Raw genomic sequence first — 20,587 nt, forward strand, 5'->3', positions numbered from 1 at the left:
CACCTCCAATCTACAGAAAAGGCGTGGACGCCTCCGCGTCCTGGGATTCTACTTGCTTGTGCTTTTGCTGGCTGCCACCGTCTCGATCCTGAAGAGACTCTTGTTTCTCTGACATCTAACCGCCTACACCTCGCGGTACCCGCTACGCGGGTCCCGCTTCGCTCAGAGGACTGAGCGCTTGCCTGCTTGCTGTGGGGAAAGAGGGGTGAGCGACAGGGCAGGGCTGCGAGCGTGGAACCCGGGACTCGCTTTCCCAGGAGTCCCGGTTCTTCCACTGGCCGAGACACCTGGCCCGCTCTCCCTGACCGCCCCGCCCACCTCCAATCTACAGAAAAGGCGTGGACGCCTCCGCGTCCTGGGATTCTACTTGCTTGTGCTTTTGCTGGCTGCCACCGTCTCGATCCTGAAGAGACTCTTGCTTCTCTGACATCTAACCGCCTACACCTCGCGGTACCCGCTCCGCGGGTCCCGCTTCGCTCAGAGGACTGAGCGCTTGCCTGCTTGCTGTGGGGAAAGAGGGGTGAGCGACAGGGCAGGGCTGCGAGTGTGGAACCCGGGACTCGCTTTCCCAGGAGTCCCGGTTCTTCCACTGGCCGAGACACCTGGCCCGCTCTCCCTGACCGCCCCGCCCACCTCCAATCTACAGAAAAGGCGTGGACGCCTCCGCGTCCTGGGATTCTACTTGCTTGTGCTTTTGCTGGCTGCCACCGTCTCGATCCTGAATAGACTCTTGCTTCTCTGACATCTAACCGCCTACACCTCGCGGTACCCGCTACGCGGGTCCCGCTTCTCTCAGAGGACTGAGCGCTTGCCTGCTTGCTGTGGGGAAAGAGGGGTGAGCGACAGGGCAGGGCTGCGAGCGAGGAACCCGGGACTCGCTTTCCCAGGAGTCCCGGTTCTTCCACTGGCCGAGACACCTGGCCCGCTCTCCCTGACCGCCCCGCCCACCTCCAGGTATCTACTCCACAAATACGTTGAAGGCACGCTGCGCGGGAGCGCCCGGGGCTAAGCCCGGGCAAAGGGCGGGCCGTCTGTGGCCGTCCGGGGACGAACGAGGACGGGACGGGCTACCCCATTAACATCACCACCGAAAAGAACTGGTCAGTGCGGAGCCGAATCCCTTATAAAAGGTTATTACTTCCACATTGTAAATTGAGGTAAATCAATATTCTACCAGTGAGGAGGAGTTGTCTAAAGTATTTCGCTAATACACATACCGCGCTGGAATGTGACTCACTGAGATTTTTACCAGTTAAATCATTGTATAATCTCTAAAAGGAAAGTTAAATGGGTCTAAAAAAATTACGTTCACGCACACTATTTATGAAGCGCATGGGAACTGAGGAAGCAGTCAGGAAATCTACAGACAAAGCGATAAAACCTGGTCGAAGTACTCTAACACCAGCAATTAACGAATACTTTTCTGCTATACCATCAAAAAAGAAACCAGATAATATAATGTCCGACATCGAAACGAAACCATTCTTGAGTACTGGGGATCAAACATGCCTCTTAGAATCTCCCCATTTGACCCACAATGCAAGTGACATGGCGTCCATTAATAGGTCCAATCACTCCTCGAATGATCCAGAATCAACGGACTATAAAGCTACTCTCTTGAAATCATCAACTCCTATAAGAGGCCATGAGATTCTAAATAAAACAGATGACTCAAATATACTCAATCATAATTCAGAAGAAAATAGTTCTAATACAAAGCTACCTCCTACAAAAGGCGATGGGAGCCTATATAAAATAGAGGATCCAAGTATACCTCACTTACAACTAGAAGAATATAATCCTGAAAGAAAGTTATCAAATACAGATCCAAAAAAAACATCTGATCAATTTCAAGAACAAGACTCTTTCTTGGACCCTTTCTTAACTGACAATAACAATCTTGACAAATCCACAATTCCATTATCTAAGGCTCTTTTCTCACTACAGGAAATATTAGAATCGGTTCTCTCCTTCTTAGGAAACATCCTTGAAAACTCAGATCAAACATTGGATGTCCAAATTGGTATTCTGAAGTTCCTAGTAGAAGAGAAAAGGAAAAAGGAGTCTTCAAAACCAACAGAAAAGCATTTGAATGATACACCTAAAGAAACAGAAGATGGACCCAAACAAAGAAAATGTAATTTTGCTACTCAGACATCAGAAAAAGACCTAATAGAAACCTATGAAAGGAAAAAATCGGAATCTCTAAATGAATCTACACTCTATTCCTTAAAAAAATTATTTAGAGAAAAACCACAAAAAAGGCTAAAACAGTTCCCGATTTTCATAAAACAAAGAAAAACGGATACATATGATAAAGATTCTGTAAAAGAAGATGAAGATCTTAGTACAAAAACTAACTCAGAAACCCAAAAAGGAGAAATAACAACAAATAAAGTCAAGGATCTTGAGCAAACGGAAAGAAATAAGAGGAGGAAAAAACCTCTAAGAAGGATTCGCAAAAAGAAATCCCGCAAACTAAAATTCCAAAAAATTAATATACCTCGAAACGATCTAGAGGAGAAAAATGGTGAGAATAACACGCTACATTCTATTAAAGAAGGAGAATCCACTAAAAGAGATATTATAGAGACAAGGCCAATATTGAACCCAAGAGCGGATGAATATCTCCCAGTTAGGAGGGTCATAAAGACAAGACATGAGAATATCGGTGCTGAAAGAAGCGATGAGAAGGACCCCCAACGCAGTGTTAATATACAGTCAAATGCACTACAGTTTGAGGAACTTTTTCCCACCGATAATACGCCACTCAATAGAGGCAGGATACTCAATCTTTTGCAAAATATACAGCCTCTCCAATCATTGACTAGCAATGAAATAGACCTAGTGACCTTCCCAAAAAGAGGTTATAATAACAAAATTGCACTGGTTTCCTTTTGGTCACCAGTAATACCTGGGATCATACTCAGGGAAAAAGAAATAATACACAGATTCGGATATGATGTAATCGAGAAGGTTGAGCCCAAAGGAAATAAAAACTATAAAACCTCAAAAGACTATATGCAACCAATCTTTAACACACAAAAAAATGCTCATGGAACCTTTTCGGAGTTTGAAGACTCAGGAGTAAACTATGTAAAAGGTATGCGACAAGGAGAAGATTTCTTGAAAATTCGTGTGAATAAAGGGGAAAGGGAAATTTGGTACTCGGATTCAAATGAGAAAAGAGCAACCGATATAGATACTGCGAAGTCCTGGACCTGGTTATCGGGGACACTGAACTGTAGCAAAAGTTTTAACCGCCTGAAGTACCCTGTTTAACCAAGGTTTAAAGTTATCATCGTGGAATATGGCAGGGAGAACAATAAACAAAATGAAGGAAGTTCTCAGTAAACAGCCTGATATTCTGACCCTACAAGAAACTTGGGCAACAGAACCCTTCTCACAGAAAGGTTACTATGTTTATAACACATCAGCAAAAGCAACTAATCGGGGCCATGCCAAAGGAGGTTTGGCTATTCTAATGAGGGAGGAATACTTATGGGCGCAGGAGATAGTCGAGACAAATTGTGACAACTTGCAATGTGTCAAATTTTTTCTAAATACTCACAACATGGCCTCACAAAGTGCAATTTTGCTCTTTAATATATATGCCCCCCCTGGAAGAAAGCAGGACACTTTATTCGTAGATACCATGGAAACTATCATGCAAATAATAGAAGTCCATATGTTTCCATCTTACATAATCATGGGTGATTTCAATGGAAAAATCTCAAATTTGGAAATAAAAAGTGGGAAAGAATCTTTGAAGAGGAAGCACTGGACTTTTCTACTCCCCAATTCCCTATAGATATTCACTCTAATAAAAGAGGGAAAATGATGCTATATGCTCTATTTAATATAAATGGGGTAATCCTGAACGGAAATATCGAAGGAGACATACCGGCATCATACACTAGACAGGGAAACTGGAGTCCTTCAATCATAGACTACATCATCTGTGGCAAAGATCTATTTGAAACCATCATGTATCTTCATTCCAAGTTTACACCCGACAGCGATCACGCCGTGATGCAACTATGTACCAGTTGGTCAGCTCACGCTGCAGCAGAAGGTCGGATGATCCTCTATAGAAATGCAACCCTGGTAAATTGCGAACAGAGACGTATCTTTTGGAATTCATCTCTCATGGACAAAATAACAATATTGATCAAACATACACAACTATTAAGGAAATCCCACTCAGATGACCCTATAGGAAACTTTGAGAGTAGGCCCAACGAACTCAAAGAGGTACTAATAAAAATGATACAACAAGAAAATATAGGTAACAAAACGAAGAAAAATACAAACAAAATCCAGAATACATTAACAAAGAAAAAACTAAATAAACTGATACGTGCTCAATATCTAAATTCTTCTCCTACAAAAAAGAAAGAAATAAACAAACTGAAAAATCAACTGAGAAGAGAAAAAACAAGTAAGAAAAAAATCTTTCAAGATCGCAACTGGGTTGACTTACAAATTGCTGCAAAAGAACACAACCAGAGAACATATTGGTCCCTAATAGCTAAACTAACAGGAACAAAAAAGAAACTATTAGCGGTACCGGTTCCGCCGAAAGAGTGGGAAATTTATCTGACTGATCTCTATAAATCAAATATGGTTAAATCACAAGAAAAAAGCACAGAAAAAGTAAAGGAAAATCATAAATTCTTAATTCCTACAACAACAGCAAGAATGGTAGAAACCCATATTCGAAAAGCCAGAAGCACAGGTGCCTTCGGTCCCGACCAAATACCGATCAAGGCCCTGCAGGTAGATCCTAAGGAATGGAGTTTTATGCTAACACCACTTTTTAACTATATCTTGACCACTGGACAAGTACCAAAATCATGGCAGGGGAGCATAATTATCCCTATACATAAAAAAGGTAGCAAAACGGTAGCAGGAAACTACCGTCAAATAGCATTGATGGATGCCACCGGAAAAATCTTCGCTGCGGAAGTATTATATCATCTGAAAAATTGGGCTTTTTCGCTGGGTCTAATACCTATGCTCCAGGCTGGATTTAGACCTAAGCATTCTGTCACGGATAATATCGCAATTATTCAGGTTATCCTCGACAAATATGTGACACGAAAAAGTCAGACTGTATACATGGCATTTATAGATTATTCGACTGCATTTGATCGTGTTGATTGACCCACATTATGGAGTAAACTGAGGAGTCTTGGAATCAACGAACACCTGTTACAAGTAATAATAAGCCTTCACACCAAAACTTGGTGTCAAGTCCAAATGGGGGGCGAAAAAGGCTTAACGAAAAGAATAGATACAGCTAATGGTCTTAAACAGGGATGTCTCCTAGCCCCTATGCTATTTTCGTTATACCTCAGCGACCTGCCAAATCAGTTACAACAGGGCTCGAGCCTGCCTCCAAAAATAAACAAACAAAGTATACATTCGTTGCTTTATGCGGACGATATAGTGATGTTTGACCTCACTCCATTTGGTTTGCAAAATTCTCTGGACATCTTGTATCAATATTCAAAAGTAAATTTCTTAATCCCAAATATAAATAAAACAAAAGTTGTAGCTTTCTCTGGGAGAAAAAAAAGTGTTAAATACAACTGGAGGCTAGGCGGAGAAAAAATCGATGAAGTTAATGAATATATGTATCTTGGCAGGATTCTTTCAAAGAAACTAACCAACACAAAACATTTAGATAATTTAATAAAGAAATCTGATTTACATGCTGGAGCACCCTTAAGACTTTATAGCGCCACTGGGAGCAGGCATTTTTCCTCACTATTAAAAATATATAAAGTAAAAATTCCAGCAGTCCTGTCGTATGCAATGGAATATATCCCTATCAAACAATGGGGCTTCATGGATCGCCAAGAAGGAAAAATCCTGAAAAGAATCATGAAGGTCCCAGCTGCAACACCAGTACAAGTTCTAAGGCTAGAATTTGCTATAACAAGTGCTTATGCCACGGCCGTGGCCAATATCATTAGGTGGGCCTACAACCTCCTCCATGCAAAGGAGGGAACACTTAGATTCCTGCTGAACAAAGAAACTTTTGACACAGAAGCAGCTTAGCAAACTTTTCTAGGGAACATGACAGCTGCATTTCGAATGGCTGAAATTACTACAGATATATTACTCACCTGGTCTGTATCGCAATTAAAACTCTTTCTTAAATGTTTTACCCCAAGGCTGAGCTTTGATTTGGACCTTGCGCATAGTAAAAAATTACCAACATACAAATCCTTCACAGACCCATTAGAGTATAAACACATCCAGCCTTATATCGGGTTTTCCCTTACACATAGTGCAAGGAGGGTGATCTTGATGTTACGATTAGGTATTTTGCCTGTGCAATCCTATAAATCAAAATGGTCAGCGGGGGAATCTTCCTCTCTCTGTTCTCTATGTCAAGGGGGCGAGCAGACCATGGAGCATTTACTATTTGTTTGCCCTAGTTCTAAAGTAGTAGAAGCTTGTGCTATGTATCTTGATCCAATATATCGTACATGCAGGATAACAAAAAAAAAAAGAACTATTAGCAGTGGGCAAATTGCCCCAGAACGAACTTGTATGCTATATTTTTTACAAATTCTTTAAAACTATGTTGTTTTTATATTAATTAATGATGTATATTCTTTTTTATTCTTGTTTTAAAATGCTATATTTGTGGTCCTCTGTCGAGTACCAATACAAATAAAAACCTTTTTGACTTTTGACTTTGTATTCAGGGAGTCAGGTGAGGGTTCCGGTCTCCGATTTCGCCGCCGTGATACGGGGGGATCCCCGGGCAGCGCGCACTTCCAGGCGCCCTCCGCCGCCTTGCTTTCACTTCCGCCCGGTCTCTACTTGTACTGGAGCCCGGTGCCGCAGGTTCGATGTAGGCCCTCTACTGGCGGAGGTCAGAAGTCCGACGTCCGGCACTCGATTTTGACCGGCTTTCCTCCGGATGACTCCCGCTCGGTCCTGGACCCAGATTCCTCCGTGCAGAGGTCCATTATGACCGGATTATTGTGCGGATTGATGTGGGGACACTGTCTTACTCACGGAGCCCTACCGCTATGCAGCCGCCATGTTTGGCCGCCTAGCCACGCCCCCCCCTATCAAAGTTTTTTTAAAGTAAAAAAGCATACTATAAGTAAATGTGGAAAAGGTGTGTGTGTGAGAGATATGTAGTCAATGCAATATTCATGTGATGAAGAGTTTAAAAAAAAAAAAAGAAAAGCTGAAATCAAACATATATTTTTCCTTTGTTATAGGTGATGTGATCGTCTCTACACCAGATAGTGTTTTGAGGCTTCTCCTACATCATAGTTTGTTATTCCTGCGAATTTGTCATCTTGTTTTTGATGAGGTTGATATACTGTTTACAGAAGCAAATGATCAGGTATGTTTGAGTATTGTATTCCTTTCACTTTTTCTAGTAGATATTTTTCGCATTCTCAACTATTTTGTTTAATGGGTGAGCAAGTAATTTAGTGCCTGAATACCAGAAAAAAGCTTATATACTACACCACATACAAAACTGTGAGGACTTAAAAAAATAATCTGTTTCTGTGCATTACCACTGTGCTCGGTCTTTATTTATCCCTGCTCTTGTACACATTGGAAGTAGTACTTTGGAAGCCCTATTCAATTGTAGCCGGGCCACAATGTTGGTAAGCCATATGTTTGAGGCATGTGTGCTGTAGATACACATGCTGTGCATACTCCTGCAATCTAGTGTCGAGTCCGGATATTTGCAAGTTGTTTTTCTTCAAAGAAGTCTTTCTTAGTCACGAGGTAAGGTGTCTACTCCTTTCGGTGATAATGCACATGGGCATATACTCCATTATACGATTGTTTTCTTTCCGCCATTGGGTTCACACGTGCTTCGTGGGGCTCCACTTTGAGACCATTCTTTGGGATCCCCTTGGTGCACCACACACTGTACCCTCTTTGGTATTGTTTTGTACGCGTTCTTTTATTCCTGTGTCAAAAAAAGCGAGAAAACTCCATCAATCCAGAAGACGTTGTGGGCAACCTTCCGGCCAAGCCATTTATTTCGACTTCCACTCAGTTGTACTCGTCAAGTCTACAGCTGATGGAACTGACTCCATTTCAATTCTGTCCCCGGTTCCACGCCAAGTATCCGCTTACCGGCCTGCACGAAGTCTGCAACTTGTGCCTCTCACCGGAGCACAAGGAGGAAGATTGTGATGCTTGTTGATCATTTCGGTCGAAAAACACTTTGTGGGATCGTCTGGCTCGATGAAGGGACATGCAGAGACAAAACATTGAGTACACCCAGGATATCTTCGAAAAAGGTACCGATCAAGAGTATATGAAAGCATCGGAGGAGGAAGAAGCCCTCTCCATTCATGAATCTGACTCAGAGCTTCAGATTCACCTACAGTCCAAAGAACTTCCAGCAGGATGGGGGGCTGGGAGTAAAAAAGCCCCTTTGTCCCCCAAACCTGTTCTCATTAAACCCAAGGCTTTGGGTCACCTCTTCCTTTGGGCCATAGTCGGCACTGAGACTGTTTCAAAGGCCCCGCCTTTAAGCCTAGCACCCAAACAGATCAAGCCTTTTGGTTCTGACTCGAGTTGAGACAAAACACCTTTCGAGACGAAACTTTCGACTCTTGAAAGACAAAAAACATTGGTCTGGTTCGGCACCAAAACCTTCTGTCCCGAAAGATAAAGATCCCCTTCTAAAACCTCCTAAACTGATTTAGGACATTATGAAAGAGAAATTGGATCCCAAAGAGAAACGTCTCTACATTAATCCAGATACTGGACATTATACACCATCCAAGAAAAGAACTGCTACTGATGATGCAAGTCCTACAATTCCTTTGAAAAAAAAAGGACATGGCTACAAGCCTTATCTATCCTCTTCTTAAGTCCCCTCCTCCACTTCTACCATCACCAGGGTCAAATCCCCTTCAGATTACACCACAAGATTCTCCTCACACACAACCTGACATTGATGAAGGAGATGATAATAGTCCTCCACCGACAGATCCATGGATTGATTATGAACAACCAGTATATAATGATCCTGAGCTCTACCGTGCAAGGCTTACCAGGAGTTGATTTCAAGAGCAGCAGCTTTCTATGGAGTTGTTCTATATAAAGAAGCTCTAGAAAAAGATTTCTTATTTGAGACAATAAGTTCCACACATAGAACTGTACAAAGCTTACCTATGTTGAAGGGTATGTTGAGTCCTACAGATGACATTTTTAAGGACTCAGTATGTGCCCGTGTTTCAACACTAAGGGTCGATAAAAAATACAAACCTCCACCATCTGACCCAATTTATATCAAAGGCCATCTGCCTATAGATTCAAAAGAGAGCTATTTCACAAACAATGTCAGATGTACCTTTTCAAGAGGAGTCTAAATTAATTGATGCACCAGGCAAGGTGCAATCTGCCAACCAATGGCGCATTGCTAATACACAGGCTCTTTTAGCAAGATATGATAGAGCCCTCTGGGATGAAATAGAGGAGATTCTGCATTACCTCCCAGAAGGGCGTAGACATGCATAATTTAGGATATCGTGTTTTAAGCCAGAGGTTCAACAGTCTATTTTAAATGTCCTTCGATAAGGGACACCTTTTTGGACCTTAAGTAGATGTACCACTTGAGAAAATGAAAAAAGACAAAAGCTGCAAAATATATGGGAGCTTTGCAGTCACCATCCAGAAAAGGTTCCTTTCATCTGTCATTTTATGGGGGAGGATCCAAAAGTAATAACTTAGATCCCAAAAAGTCCTCCTAGAAAACAAACATGCAGCCCACTTTACCCAGCGGTTTCTATAGGGGGGGGCTACAGAGGGAACAACTTCAAAGGTAGAGGAAGAGATACACCAACCCGTACCACTCCATCTCCCAATAATCAGTGACTTGCCTACCATTCCCTCCGATCATTGTACACCAGTCAGGGGAAGACTACAGTACTTTCTTCCCATTTCGAAAGCATTAACTACGGACAAATGGGTATTAAAAATTATCCAACATGGTTATTGTCTGGCACTCACCAGCGATCCTCCCAATATTCCACCTCTCATTCGGCAGCTGTCATTGCAACACTTACTGCTACTCAAACAGGAGGAACAAGCTTTATTAACAAAAGGAGCTATAGAACCTGTTCCAATTCAATATCAAAGTTTAGGGGTATATGCACGGGAGTTCCTAATTTCCAAAAATGACGGGTCTCTACAATCAATATTAGATCTGAGGCCCCTAAATCTGTACACACTGTCGGAGCATTTTCACATAGTCACCCTCCAACAAGTACTTTCACTGTTGCAGCAAGGCGACTTTGTCTACACTAGACCTAAAGAACGCATACTTTCATAGTCCCATCCATCCAGCACATCGCAAATACCTCAGATTTGTGATAGCAGGAAAGCACTACTAATTCACAAGACCTCCATTCGGAGTGACTACTGCACCCAGTCTGATGGTGGTAGCAGCTCATCTGCAAAGAGAGCAAATCCATGTCTTCCTATGCCTAGATGTTTGGCTCATCAAAGCCAAAACACAAGAAAGGTGTCTACAGCACACTCAATCTACATTAAACCTTTAACAATTAGGATTCACAGTAAATGAGCAAAAATCCCATCTTCAACCCTCCCAACTGCAAACATATCTGGGAGGACGCTCAACACCCATACAGCTCCGGCTTCTCCCAATGTAGCCAGAATTTTAAAATTCCAAAGGTTCTTACTGCAGTTTCAGGTAAACCAGCACCTGCCAGTGAAAACTTTCATGCAGTTGTTAGGGATGCCAGAATCATGCATTCACATAGTGCCTCATACAAGGTTACACGTGCACTCCTTCAGGAATGTCTAGCACGACAGTGCAAACAGGCACAGGGTCAATTAACAGATCTAGTGTTGGTAGACAGCTGCGCTCACTGCTCTCTGCAGTGGTGGAACACACACATTTTATCAAAAGGGCAGCTTTTCATCAACCCCATTCCACAAGTCATGCTAAAAGAAGACGCATCTTTAACAGGTTGGGGCATGCATCTTCAACACCTGACAATTTGCGGTTTATGGAACACCAAACAAAAAAGTCTCCACATAAATTAATTGGTAGCTACTAGCAGATCAACTAGCATTAAAAGCATTTCAACCTCCTCTAGTAGGAAAAGTTGCCTTAGTCCGGACGAAGAATATGACAGTGATGTACTATGTACAAAAGCAAGGGGAAGACACACTCTTTACAGTTGTCACCCCTCTCAGACCATTTGATAACCAGTTTGTCAATATCCTTACCAGGATGCGGCTAAAAGTGCACGGATGGGAACTTCATCCCTAAGTTCTCCTTCTCCATTTCCAAAAATGAGGCTTTCCAGACATAGATCTCTTTGCCACAGCAGAGAACTCAAAATGTCCAAACTTTTCCTCCAGATTCCCATTCCATCTATCCAAAGGCAATGCCCTATGGATGAACTGGTCATGGATATTTGCTTATGCTTTTCCTCCTCTCCCTCTCCTTCCATTGCTGGTTTGTAAACTCAGGCAGACATCACTCACACTGATTCTAGTGGTTCCCACATAGGCTTGTCAACCGTGTTGGTTCACCACCCTACTAGAACTGTCACTAGTTCCACACCAAAAACTACATCTCACTTCAAATCGTCTCACACAGAACCATGGAGAAATCGGACATCCAAACCCCAAGGAGCTCAACTTAGCAATCTGGCTCCTGAAGTCATAGAGTTTGGATATTTTAATTTACCACCAGTTTGTATGATAATACTGAAAGAAGCAAGCAAACCTACCACTAGAGCATGCTATGCAGCAAAGTGGAAAAGGTTTGTCATAGACTGTCAAAATAACAAAATAGATTCGCTTGATGCATCCATACAAAATATAATGTATCTATTGCCTCTACTAAAAGTAGGATTGGCCTACACATCTATAAGGTTACATCTTGCAGCAGTGGCGGCATATATGCAAAACAGACAATATTTGTTTCTACTCAAGGTTACCGTAATTAAAGCCTTTATGCAAGAACTTAAAAGAAAAATACCACCAAGAGTGTCACATGCACCTACCTTGAACCTTAACATTGTTCTTACAAGGCTTATTGGTCCACCCTCTGAACCCTTACATAATTGTCCGTTACAATTTCTTTCATGGAAAGTTGCTTTCCTAATCGCCATCACTTCACTCAGGCTCGTTGGTGAGTTGCAGGCATGAACCTAGGAAGAACCCTTCTTTCAGCTACACAAAGATAGTGGTTTTTCGTGCAAATTCTAAATTCCTCCCAAAAGTACTTTCTGCTTTTCATAGTAATCATCCAGTTGAGGTACATGTCTTCTTTCCTCAGTCTGATTCAGTAGCAGAAAGAGCTCTACAAACAGCATTCACACTTGTTATATTAAAGTTAAAAGAACTTTAACTATTCCACCTAAAGAACATACTACTCACAAAATAGAAGCATCTGTGGCCTTTTTAGGTAACATCCCCATAGCTGACATATGTAAAGCAGCTACATGGTCCATACCATATACATTTACTAAACAATATTGTGTGGATGTATTAGCATGTCAACAAGATAATGTAGGACAGACAGTGCTCAGGACACTCTCAGACAACTGCAACATCCACTGGTTATTTATTTATTTGCTTATATAGCGCAGGACTCGACTCCCGAAGGGGTATCTCCGCGCTTGTGCTATGGCTAAGGTGTCTAGCTGAGGTCCAGGGCTGTACCGTGCCTTAAGATGTCAAAAACAGGTGTGTTTTAAGTGATTTCTTGAAGGTCTGAAAGTTGGTGTTTTGTTTCAGCATGAGAGGGAGTGAGTTCCAGAGCGTAGGGCCTTTGTAGGATAGAGCTCGACCTCCTTGTCTGGCCTTCCTAATCTTGGGGACCTGAAGCAACAGTTGGTTACTGGAGCGCAGAGAGCGTCCAGGACTATAGAGGTTGAATTTTTCAGCTAAATATTTAGGGCCGGGGCTAAAAAGGCACTTGTGTATTGTACAGCAAACCTTGAACTTAACACGTTGTCGAACAGGCAGCCAGTGGAGTTTGTTCAGCAGGGGGCGTGAGGGACATCTGGTCGGGGCGTTAAGGACCAGTCTTGCCGCGGTGTTCTGGGCTACTTGTAATCTGCTGAGCTGTTCCTCATTGGCTGAGATAAAGAGGCCGTTACAGTAATCTAGCCTACTGATCACAAGGGTCTGTACAAGGGTCTTTCTGTAGCTGTCGGGCAGGAAAGGAAACACACGCCTTAAGAGTCCGATGACCCGGAAACAGGACCTGGTTACCTGGTTGGCATGTTCTTTTAGCAAGAGGGCCTGATCTAACCGTACTCCAAGATTCTTCACAGCCTGCTTGGGGCAGGGTACCGGTCCCAAATCCAATGGCCACCATTCAGGAGACCACAGGAGGGGGGACTCCCCGAATAACATGACCTCCGTTTTGCCCACGTTGCATTGAAGGCAATTGGAGGCCATCCAATCAGATACCGCTCTCATACCTTCAGCAAAAGATTTTTTAATTGCGGGTGTGAGGGTCTGAAAAGGGAACAGAAGCTGGGTGTCATCCGCATATGACACCGGGGTGAATCCGTGCACTCTCACAATGTCAGCCAAGGGTGCCACATACACATTAAAAAGTGTAGGGCTTAGGCATGAGCCCTGTGGCATTCCCTTGGTGAGCTCCCTGGAGATGGAATGAAGGGAGCCCAATCTGACACCTTGTGAGCGGCCAGAGAGAAAACTCTCCAGCCAGGACAGGGCCGAACCTCCAATCCCTACCTTCCGTAGACCGAGAAGAATATCATGTGACACCGTGTCAAAGGCAGCGGATAAATCTAACAGCACCAGAATTATAGAGCCCCCTCCATCAAGTGCCATCCTGATGTTGTTGGTCACGGAGAGGAGGGCAGATTCGGTGCTGTAGTTAGGTCTAAACCCAGATTGAGAATAGTCTAGACCTTCCGCTGCCTCGATGTACTTAGACAGATGGGTGTTCACATGTTTCTCGGTGATCTTGCTAAGGTATGGCAGAAGGGAGATGGGGCGGAGGTTGGAAAGGTCCGTCCAGGGCAGTGCCACGTTCTTCCGGATGGGATTCACCACTGCTTTCTTCCATTCTAGAGGTACCTGTCCCTCCTTGAGGGAGAGATTTATTACAGACCGAATTTCTGGCCCGAGCAAGGTGCTCAGGGAGGCAACCATTTTAGCAGGTAGAAAATCATCAGGGGACCCTGTTTTGATTTGGCTGATGAGGGAGGTGAGATCAGAATTATTAACTTCAGGAAACTTCATTAATGAGTTATCATCATATATTGGTGACTGGGGAGGAGTGCGAGTGGCATTGCTCCTGAGTCCGGTGGCCTTCGTGATTTTTTCATAAATTATCTCTATTTTGTTCTCAAAAAACAGAGAGATATCATTGCAGAGAGATTGCGAAAAATCATCGGGGCTCTCACAGGCCACTGGTTTTACAAAGGTCTGTAAATTTTTAAACAGTTCCTTGGAAGAGTTACCTGCTTCGGCTAGCTGCAGAGTAAGGCAGTTCCTCCTGGCTAGCCTAATATTTTTGTGGTAGCTGGACTGAGCATCTAGATATGCTTTCTTACTACCCTCAGTGCGTGATTTCCTCCATATTTTCTCCAGCTTTTTGCATCCCTGTTTCTCTATTCTAAGTAGTTCTGTGTACCATATCTCTTGTTTAGAGCTAGGGTGCTGTTTGTGCAGTTTCAAAGGGGCCAGCAAGTTGAGTGCCTCTACAAGGGAGTTATTAAATTTGGATAGAGCGGACTCCACATTATCTGTTGCTAAAATAGTAGGTTTCTTCCATACCCTCTGTAGCTCCTCTACTGTCACCTTATGCCATTGGCGGCGCCAAACAGGGGGGAGAGGAGACTTATGAAGGGGCTTATCCATGCCTAGCATAGAGAAATCAACTAAAAAATGGTCGGACCAATTCACTTGAGTCGCAGGACGACACCGGATTTTAGAACAGTTGGAAAAAACAAGATCTAAGGTATGGCCCCCTATGTGTGTAGGGCCACTATTCTGTATTACAAGCCCTAGGGAAGATAGATCAGAGAGCAAGGATATAGTGTCAGGGTGCGTGGGAATATCTGCATGAGTGTTAAAATCACCCAAGAGGATGAAATCTTCATTTGCCTTAAAGTACGGGGCCAGTAACTCCAAAAGGGAGAGAGTAAAACCTGAATGGGGTCCAGGAGGGCGATAAACCAACGATCCCTTCCAGTGAATTTTAGAGGCTAAGCTGATCTTGAAAATCATGATTTCCATTGATGAGCAGCTCTTTTGTTCAAGCACGGAGATCTTCAAGTCTTCTTTGTACATAATAGCTATGCCACCTCCTACTTTGTCGGGGCGGTCCAGTTTAAGAATTTTATATCCCACAGGGACCCCCAGCATTATTGCGGGAACTGTATGAGGTTTCAACCAGGTTTCCGTTAAAAAACAGATGTCTGGTTTTACCGTATGAACAAGGTCCCAGAGCTCAGAGTAATGTTTGGGCAGGGAACGGATATTCAGGAGAAAGCTCTTCAAGCCATAAGGTAGTATGGCTTCCCCGATGTTTCTACCGATGGTAACGGTAGTGTGGGAGGCCTGAAAGCGGCAGTTAATACATGAGCAAGGGCCTTCCGGGCATGGCCAAGAGACCCGAGCACAGCCCAGCAGCGGGGCTGTCTGCAGATCTTTCAGTGCTCGGGCTGTATACCTAATACCATATACCTCTTTCTGAGCTCGGTCCACCTGAGTAGAGTTCATGGCCCCTAGCCCCGTCCTGTCTCAGACGGGCGCAGAAGGGCCACTCTTTGGCTACTCTTCGGCGTAGCTTCGGCTCCCCTGCGCGCTCTGGAGGGGGCGAGGGCTAAATAGCCCAGAAGAAATCAGCCGCAAGAGCGCTAACCGCTCCAGCAATGACCCAACAGGAAGTGCCTGGCTCTCCCTGACCCGCCCTCCGCACAACGGTACTAGGTACCTCGTCGGACCGGGGCGGGCAGGAGTGAAAATCGAGCACCGGCTACCTCTGCTGACCAGAAGCACTGTCCTCCCCCCCTCCCCCCCCCCCCTTGTAATCAGGACTCAGGAAAGGTGGCGCGAGATAGCGCAAGGTATTTTAGGCTGACACTGAGATTTTACACGTTTTAAAAATATGTGCAAATGTGTGCAATGAATTCGAATCAAAATATTAAAATTCAATTTTTCCAGTCAAATAGCAATTTAAAAAACAACAGTTCTCTGATCAAAGCATTAGGCACAGCGCAAGGCACAGATCTGCAGCCTCTGTCGAGTAAGCGGATCGGGATGACTCTGCCACAGTCACCCTACCACCACCACTTTTGGGACCACTTTTGGGACTGCAATATAGTCTATGCAAAGCATGTGTAGCTACAGCACACATGCCTCAAACTGATTGTCACTTACCCTGTAAGCCTCTGTGCTTGACTTGTAGAGCTGTAGATTCACATGGGCCCTCCCTCCTCCCCGGACACCTATGGTTGTTCCAGTTAATAATATAAATATTCATATGTATCATGCATGGACATCTTTCTTTACACTAACTCACTCAATTCTCACCCTCTTACAGGAAAACAGTCTTAACAATGGAGTTGATGCCCATGTGCATTATCACTGAAAGGAGGAGCCCCCTTACCTCGTCACTAGAAAAGACTTATTCAAAGAAAAACTTCTTTCAAACATCCAGACTCACCACTAGATGCCATGAGTATGCAGAGCATGTGAATCTACAGCTCTACATGCCAAGAACAGATGCTTACAAGGGAATTAACATAATCCTTCTTTAATACCCCCTTCCCTTAATGTAGTTCTCTTGGAAATCCTGTGGTTTTGATTAAGGCACATCTACATTGCTTGCTTGGGTTCAAGTGTGGGCATATGCATGTATCTTTTTTCAGCACTGCAGATGCCCCTTGCTTGTACAGCTCAGCTATTTTCTTCTTCTTGAGGCAGTCCTATTTTGATTTGCATTATTTTTGGGTTTGTTTGCAACATGCTTGACTTTTTTTAACCTCAAAATGTGGTTGACGACCAGTTTCAAATGTTATTCTGAGGACCCTTTCTGGGAAGCTGAATTGCATGTTTTTTCATTGGTGTCTGAGGTAATGAGGTAAAGATGTCATACAAAGCACTTTTGATTTGCATGAATTGTGGCATTTGCTTTTGAAGTGAATGCCTTCTGGGTTATTCAGGATTTAGTAAGAAAGCAGGTTTGGTGCACAGCTAAATACCCCTTTATAACATAAGGTGCAATACTTTTATTATTATTTTTCTTTACATTAATTTACATTAAAAGGTGCTCTTGCAACTAGGTAAAGGGGCCACTGGGCAAACACCTTCACCTGTTAAGAAAATTATTTTTCAACTGAAATCCATTCCATTTGGTCATTCAAGACAAGATGCGGGATAGTGAACAAACCCAAAAAAAATGAGGTGATTCTTATTGTCACTTACATGCGCTCTGGCGTTGAGGGATCCTGAGCTTTTTTATGTGCTCTACTGTGAATCGTACCGTAGCTGGATCTTTGCCATTCCCTATTTCAAGCCATGTCCTCGGTTCTAAGTAGGAGAGTAGTATATTTCTGGGTTGATCGAAGTTTTCTAGTTCTTGTCAGAGGATGTTTAGTTGGACATAATTAACTTGGTCCAATGGTCGATGGGGGGTGGGGTTGAGGGGGACTTGGAGAGAAACCACTTGTTGGTGATTGGTTTTCCCTTTGTATTTTTGTTCCAAAGCTTGCCTTTACCTGGCATGTAAGTTTAAACAAGGCTAGTAAAAAAACAAATAAATATATATATATATATATTACCTTCTCACAAGTGTCCAAAAACAGGGCTCACTCGCACCAGAAATAATGATTTGCAGCGCACCAAAAACCAGCGTGTCAATTCCTTTTAATATTAGTGCCCAACGCGTTTCAGATCTTACATCCTTGTTCACGGGCCTGAAGCATTTGAAAGCATGTTCATATCCAGGGACTCTCCATAAATAACCCCACTCGAAATTCATTCTCCTCAGGTGAGTAAAATACGGTGCCATGCATTGTGGGATAGATAGTCATTTTGTAGTAGTTCATCAAATGCCGCTGATTTACCAAAAACAATGTCAATAACCATGATAAGTTTGGAAAGGCACGAGGTTGAGATGCGCTAAGTAGAGCATTCCGGTGCAAATCATTATTTATGGTGCGAGTGAGCCCTGTTTTTGGACACTTGTGAGAAGGTAATATATATATATATATATATATATATATATATATATATATTTATTTGTTTTTTTACTGTGTTTGTGTGTGTATATATATATATATATATATATATATATATACACACACACAAACACTCCCTCCCGAGGAAAGAGTAATGAAATTCGCACTCGCAGGATCTTCTGTGTCCCAAAAACTACTTTATTGCTTAATCCATGAAAACAGCAACACCCAGGTAAACAAAAAAGAACCAACGCGTTTTGTTATTCCCTGATAACTTGCTCACAGTTACACATTTGGAAAATTCAAAACCACCCAATAAAATACCATACATTTTGTCATGTGACTCATGCTGTCATTCTAACATTTTGTTCAAAAACAGAGGATAGTGGTACTCGTAGTCCCAAAAAATTATATTTATGTTTATATTGGTGCAGATTTTTAACAACCCATTCCCTCGGGCGCTCATTTTGTTAAAACATTTTTTTAACAATTTTTAAAATAATTTTTTAAAACATTCTATCCGTCCAGCAGGAAGTTACGGCCCTCTTGGCCAAGGGGGCCATAAAGCGTGTTCAAACGCCAGAAGTAGGTTGTGGTTGTCACTCCCTCTACTCCTTGGTTCCAAAGCAGGACAAAGGCCTGTATACTATCTTGGACCTTCGGGATGTCAATCACTTCCGCCGAAAGGAGGAGTTCAAGATGCTCACACTTGCTCAGGTCTTGTCTGCCCTCAATCCGCAAGACTGGTTGGTAGCGGGGGACTTGCAGGATGCTTATCTTCATATCCAGGTCTTGCCTGCCCACTAGTGTTACCTGCTATTAATGGTAGGGCAGGACCATTTTCAGTTCACCGTGCTCCCTTTGGCCTTACAAGTGCCCATCGGGTGTTCACAAAAAGTAATGGATGTGGTCGCAGCGCATCTGCGCAGATCAGGGGTTTCAGTCTTCGCCTTTCTCGACAAGTGGCTGTTGAAGGCGGGCTTGCCCCAGGCAGTCGTCTCCCCCCTCCAGACTACGGCCGATCTCCTGCATTTGCTGGGGTTTTCCATCAACGTATCGAAGTCGCACCTGATTCCCTCTCAGAAGCTCCTCTTCAATGGAGCGGTTCTGGACATGGCACAGTTTCGGGTCTATTTTCCCAAACAGCGTGTCCGGGACATTCGGGCTATGATTTCGATCTTTCAGCCCTTGTCCCGGGTTTCGGTCAGGACGACCTTGAGGCTGCTGGGCCTCATGGCCTCCTGCATCTGCTCACCAACCATGCCAGATGGCATACGCGGGCTCTGCAGTGGGACCTGAAGTTTCAGTGGGCGCAGCATCAGGGGAACCTGTCCGACTACGTCCAGATCTCGGAGGGCACTGCACGTCAATTGCAGTGGTGGCTCACGAATCAGCATTGGGTCAGCGGCAGATCCCTCTCCCTTCCCCAACCGGAGCACACAGTGGTGACGGATGCCTCCCTCCTGGATAGGGGCGGCCACATGGGAGAGGCGGAGATCAGAGGCTCCATATCTACCTTGTGGAGCTTCGGGCAATCCTTATTGCACTGAAGGCATTCCTTTCCTCTGTCAAGGGGAAGGTGGTGCAGGTGTTCACAGACAACACCACCGCCTTGTGGTATTGCAACAAACAAGGTAGTGTGTGTTTGTGGACCCTATGTCAGGAGGCTCTGCGCCTCTGGACATAGCTGGAACGTCAAGGCACTTCATTGACGGTTCAACACCTGGCAGGTTCTTTGAACGCCAGTGCATTCTCCTGGTCAAGAGGGAGAATCTCAATAGGCAGAGGACATTCGTGTTCGTATTGCAGGAACACTTGTGTTTTTAAATAAGGATCAAAAATATATTCAACATCTGTTGCAGCAAGATAATGAACCCATTGTATCCATCTTGGATGTAAAGCTTTCGCATTACCAATGCTCGCTTTTGTAACTGCCTCTAAGGCTGGTACTGGAGTCACGACAATTATGAGTTTCCCCTGAGCTAGAGCGCCTTCTTTTGCTACAGCGGTTTGAACTGCTGTCAGAACTTTTTCTGTTGAAGTGAAGTGCATTTCCGCTTGTGTATACAAATGTGATTGTATGCAATTGGTACTTTTTCAGCTTCATTAAAAGTTAAGTAGGTGAATCCGCATTGACCCGGAATGATTCGTATCACTAAATTGCATACGTTTACGCCTGTTTGTAAGTGATTTGTTGCTGACATGTCAGCTTGAAGTGAACGCAATATCTCTGTGTGTTCTTGTGTCCAATTTTTCATTTTAAAATAGGGTATCATTAATTTGCAGAGAGGTTTAACCATTTCTGCGTAAGTTAGAATGTAAGTTCTTCCAAAATTTAGGAAACCTAGAATCGACTGTAAGGTTTTCAGCGT

The 20,587-nt window shown here is 43.5% G+C and overlaps 1 protein-coding gene across 4 annotated transcripts in view; it reads left to right on the forward strand.

Moving 5' to 3' along the window:
* Nucleotides 1-20,587, forward strand: part of TDRD12 (tudor domain containing 12) — a 3,388,409-nt gene that overhangs the window by 1,800,698 nt on the left and 1,567,124 nt on the right. For all 4 annotated transcript variants that reach the window (XM_078668261.1, XM_078668260.1, XM_078668262.1 and 1 more), the window contains one exon: nucleotides 7,251-7,378. In XM_078668261.1, the coding sequence (XP_078524387.1) occupies nucleotides 7,251-7,378 (128 nt within the window). The remainder of the gene's footprint in view (nucleotides 1-7,250; nucleotides 7,379-20,587) is intronic.

The sequence above is a fragment of the Lissotriton helveticus genome, chromosome 12, assembly GCF_964261635.1.
Source record: "Lissotriton helveticus chromosome 12, aLisHel1.1, whole genome shotgun sequence".
Taxonomy (NCBI): domain Eukaryota; kingdom Metazoa; phylum Chordata; class Amphibia; order Caudata; family Salamandridae; genus Lissotriton; species Lissotriton helveticus.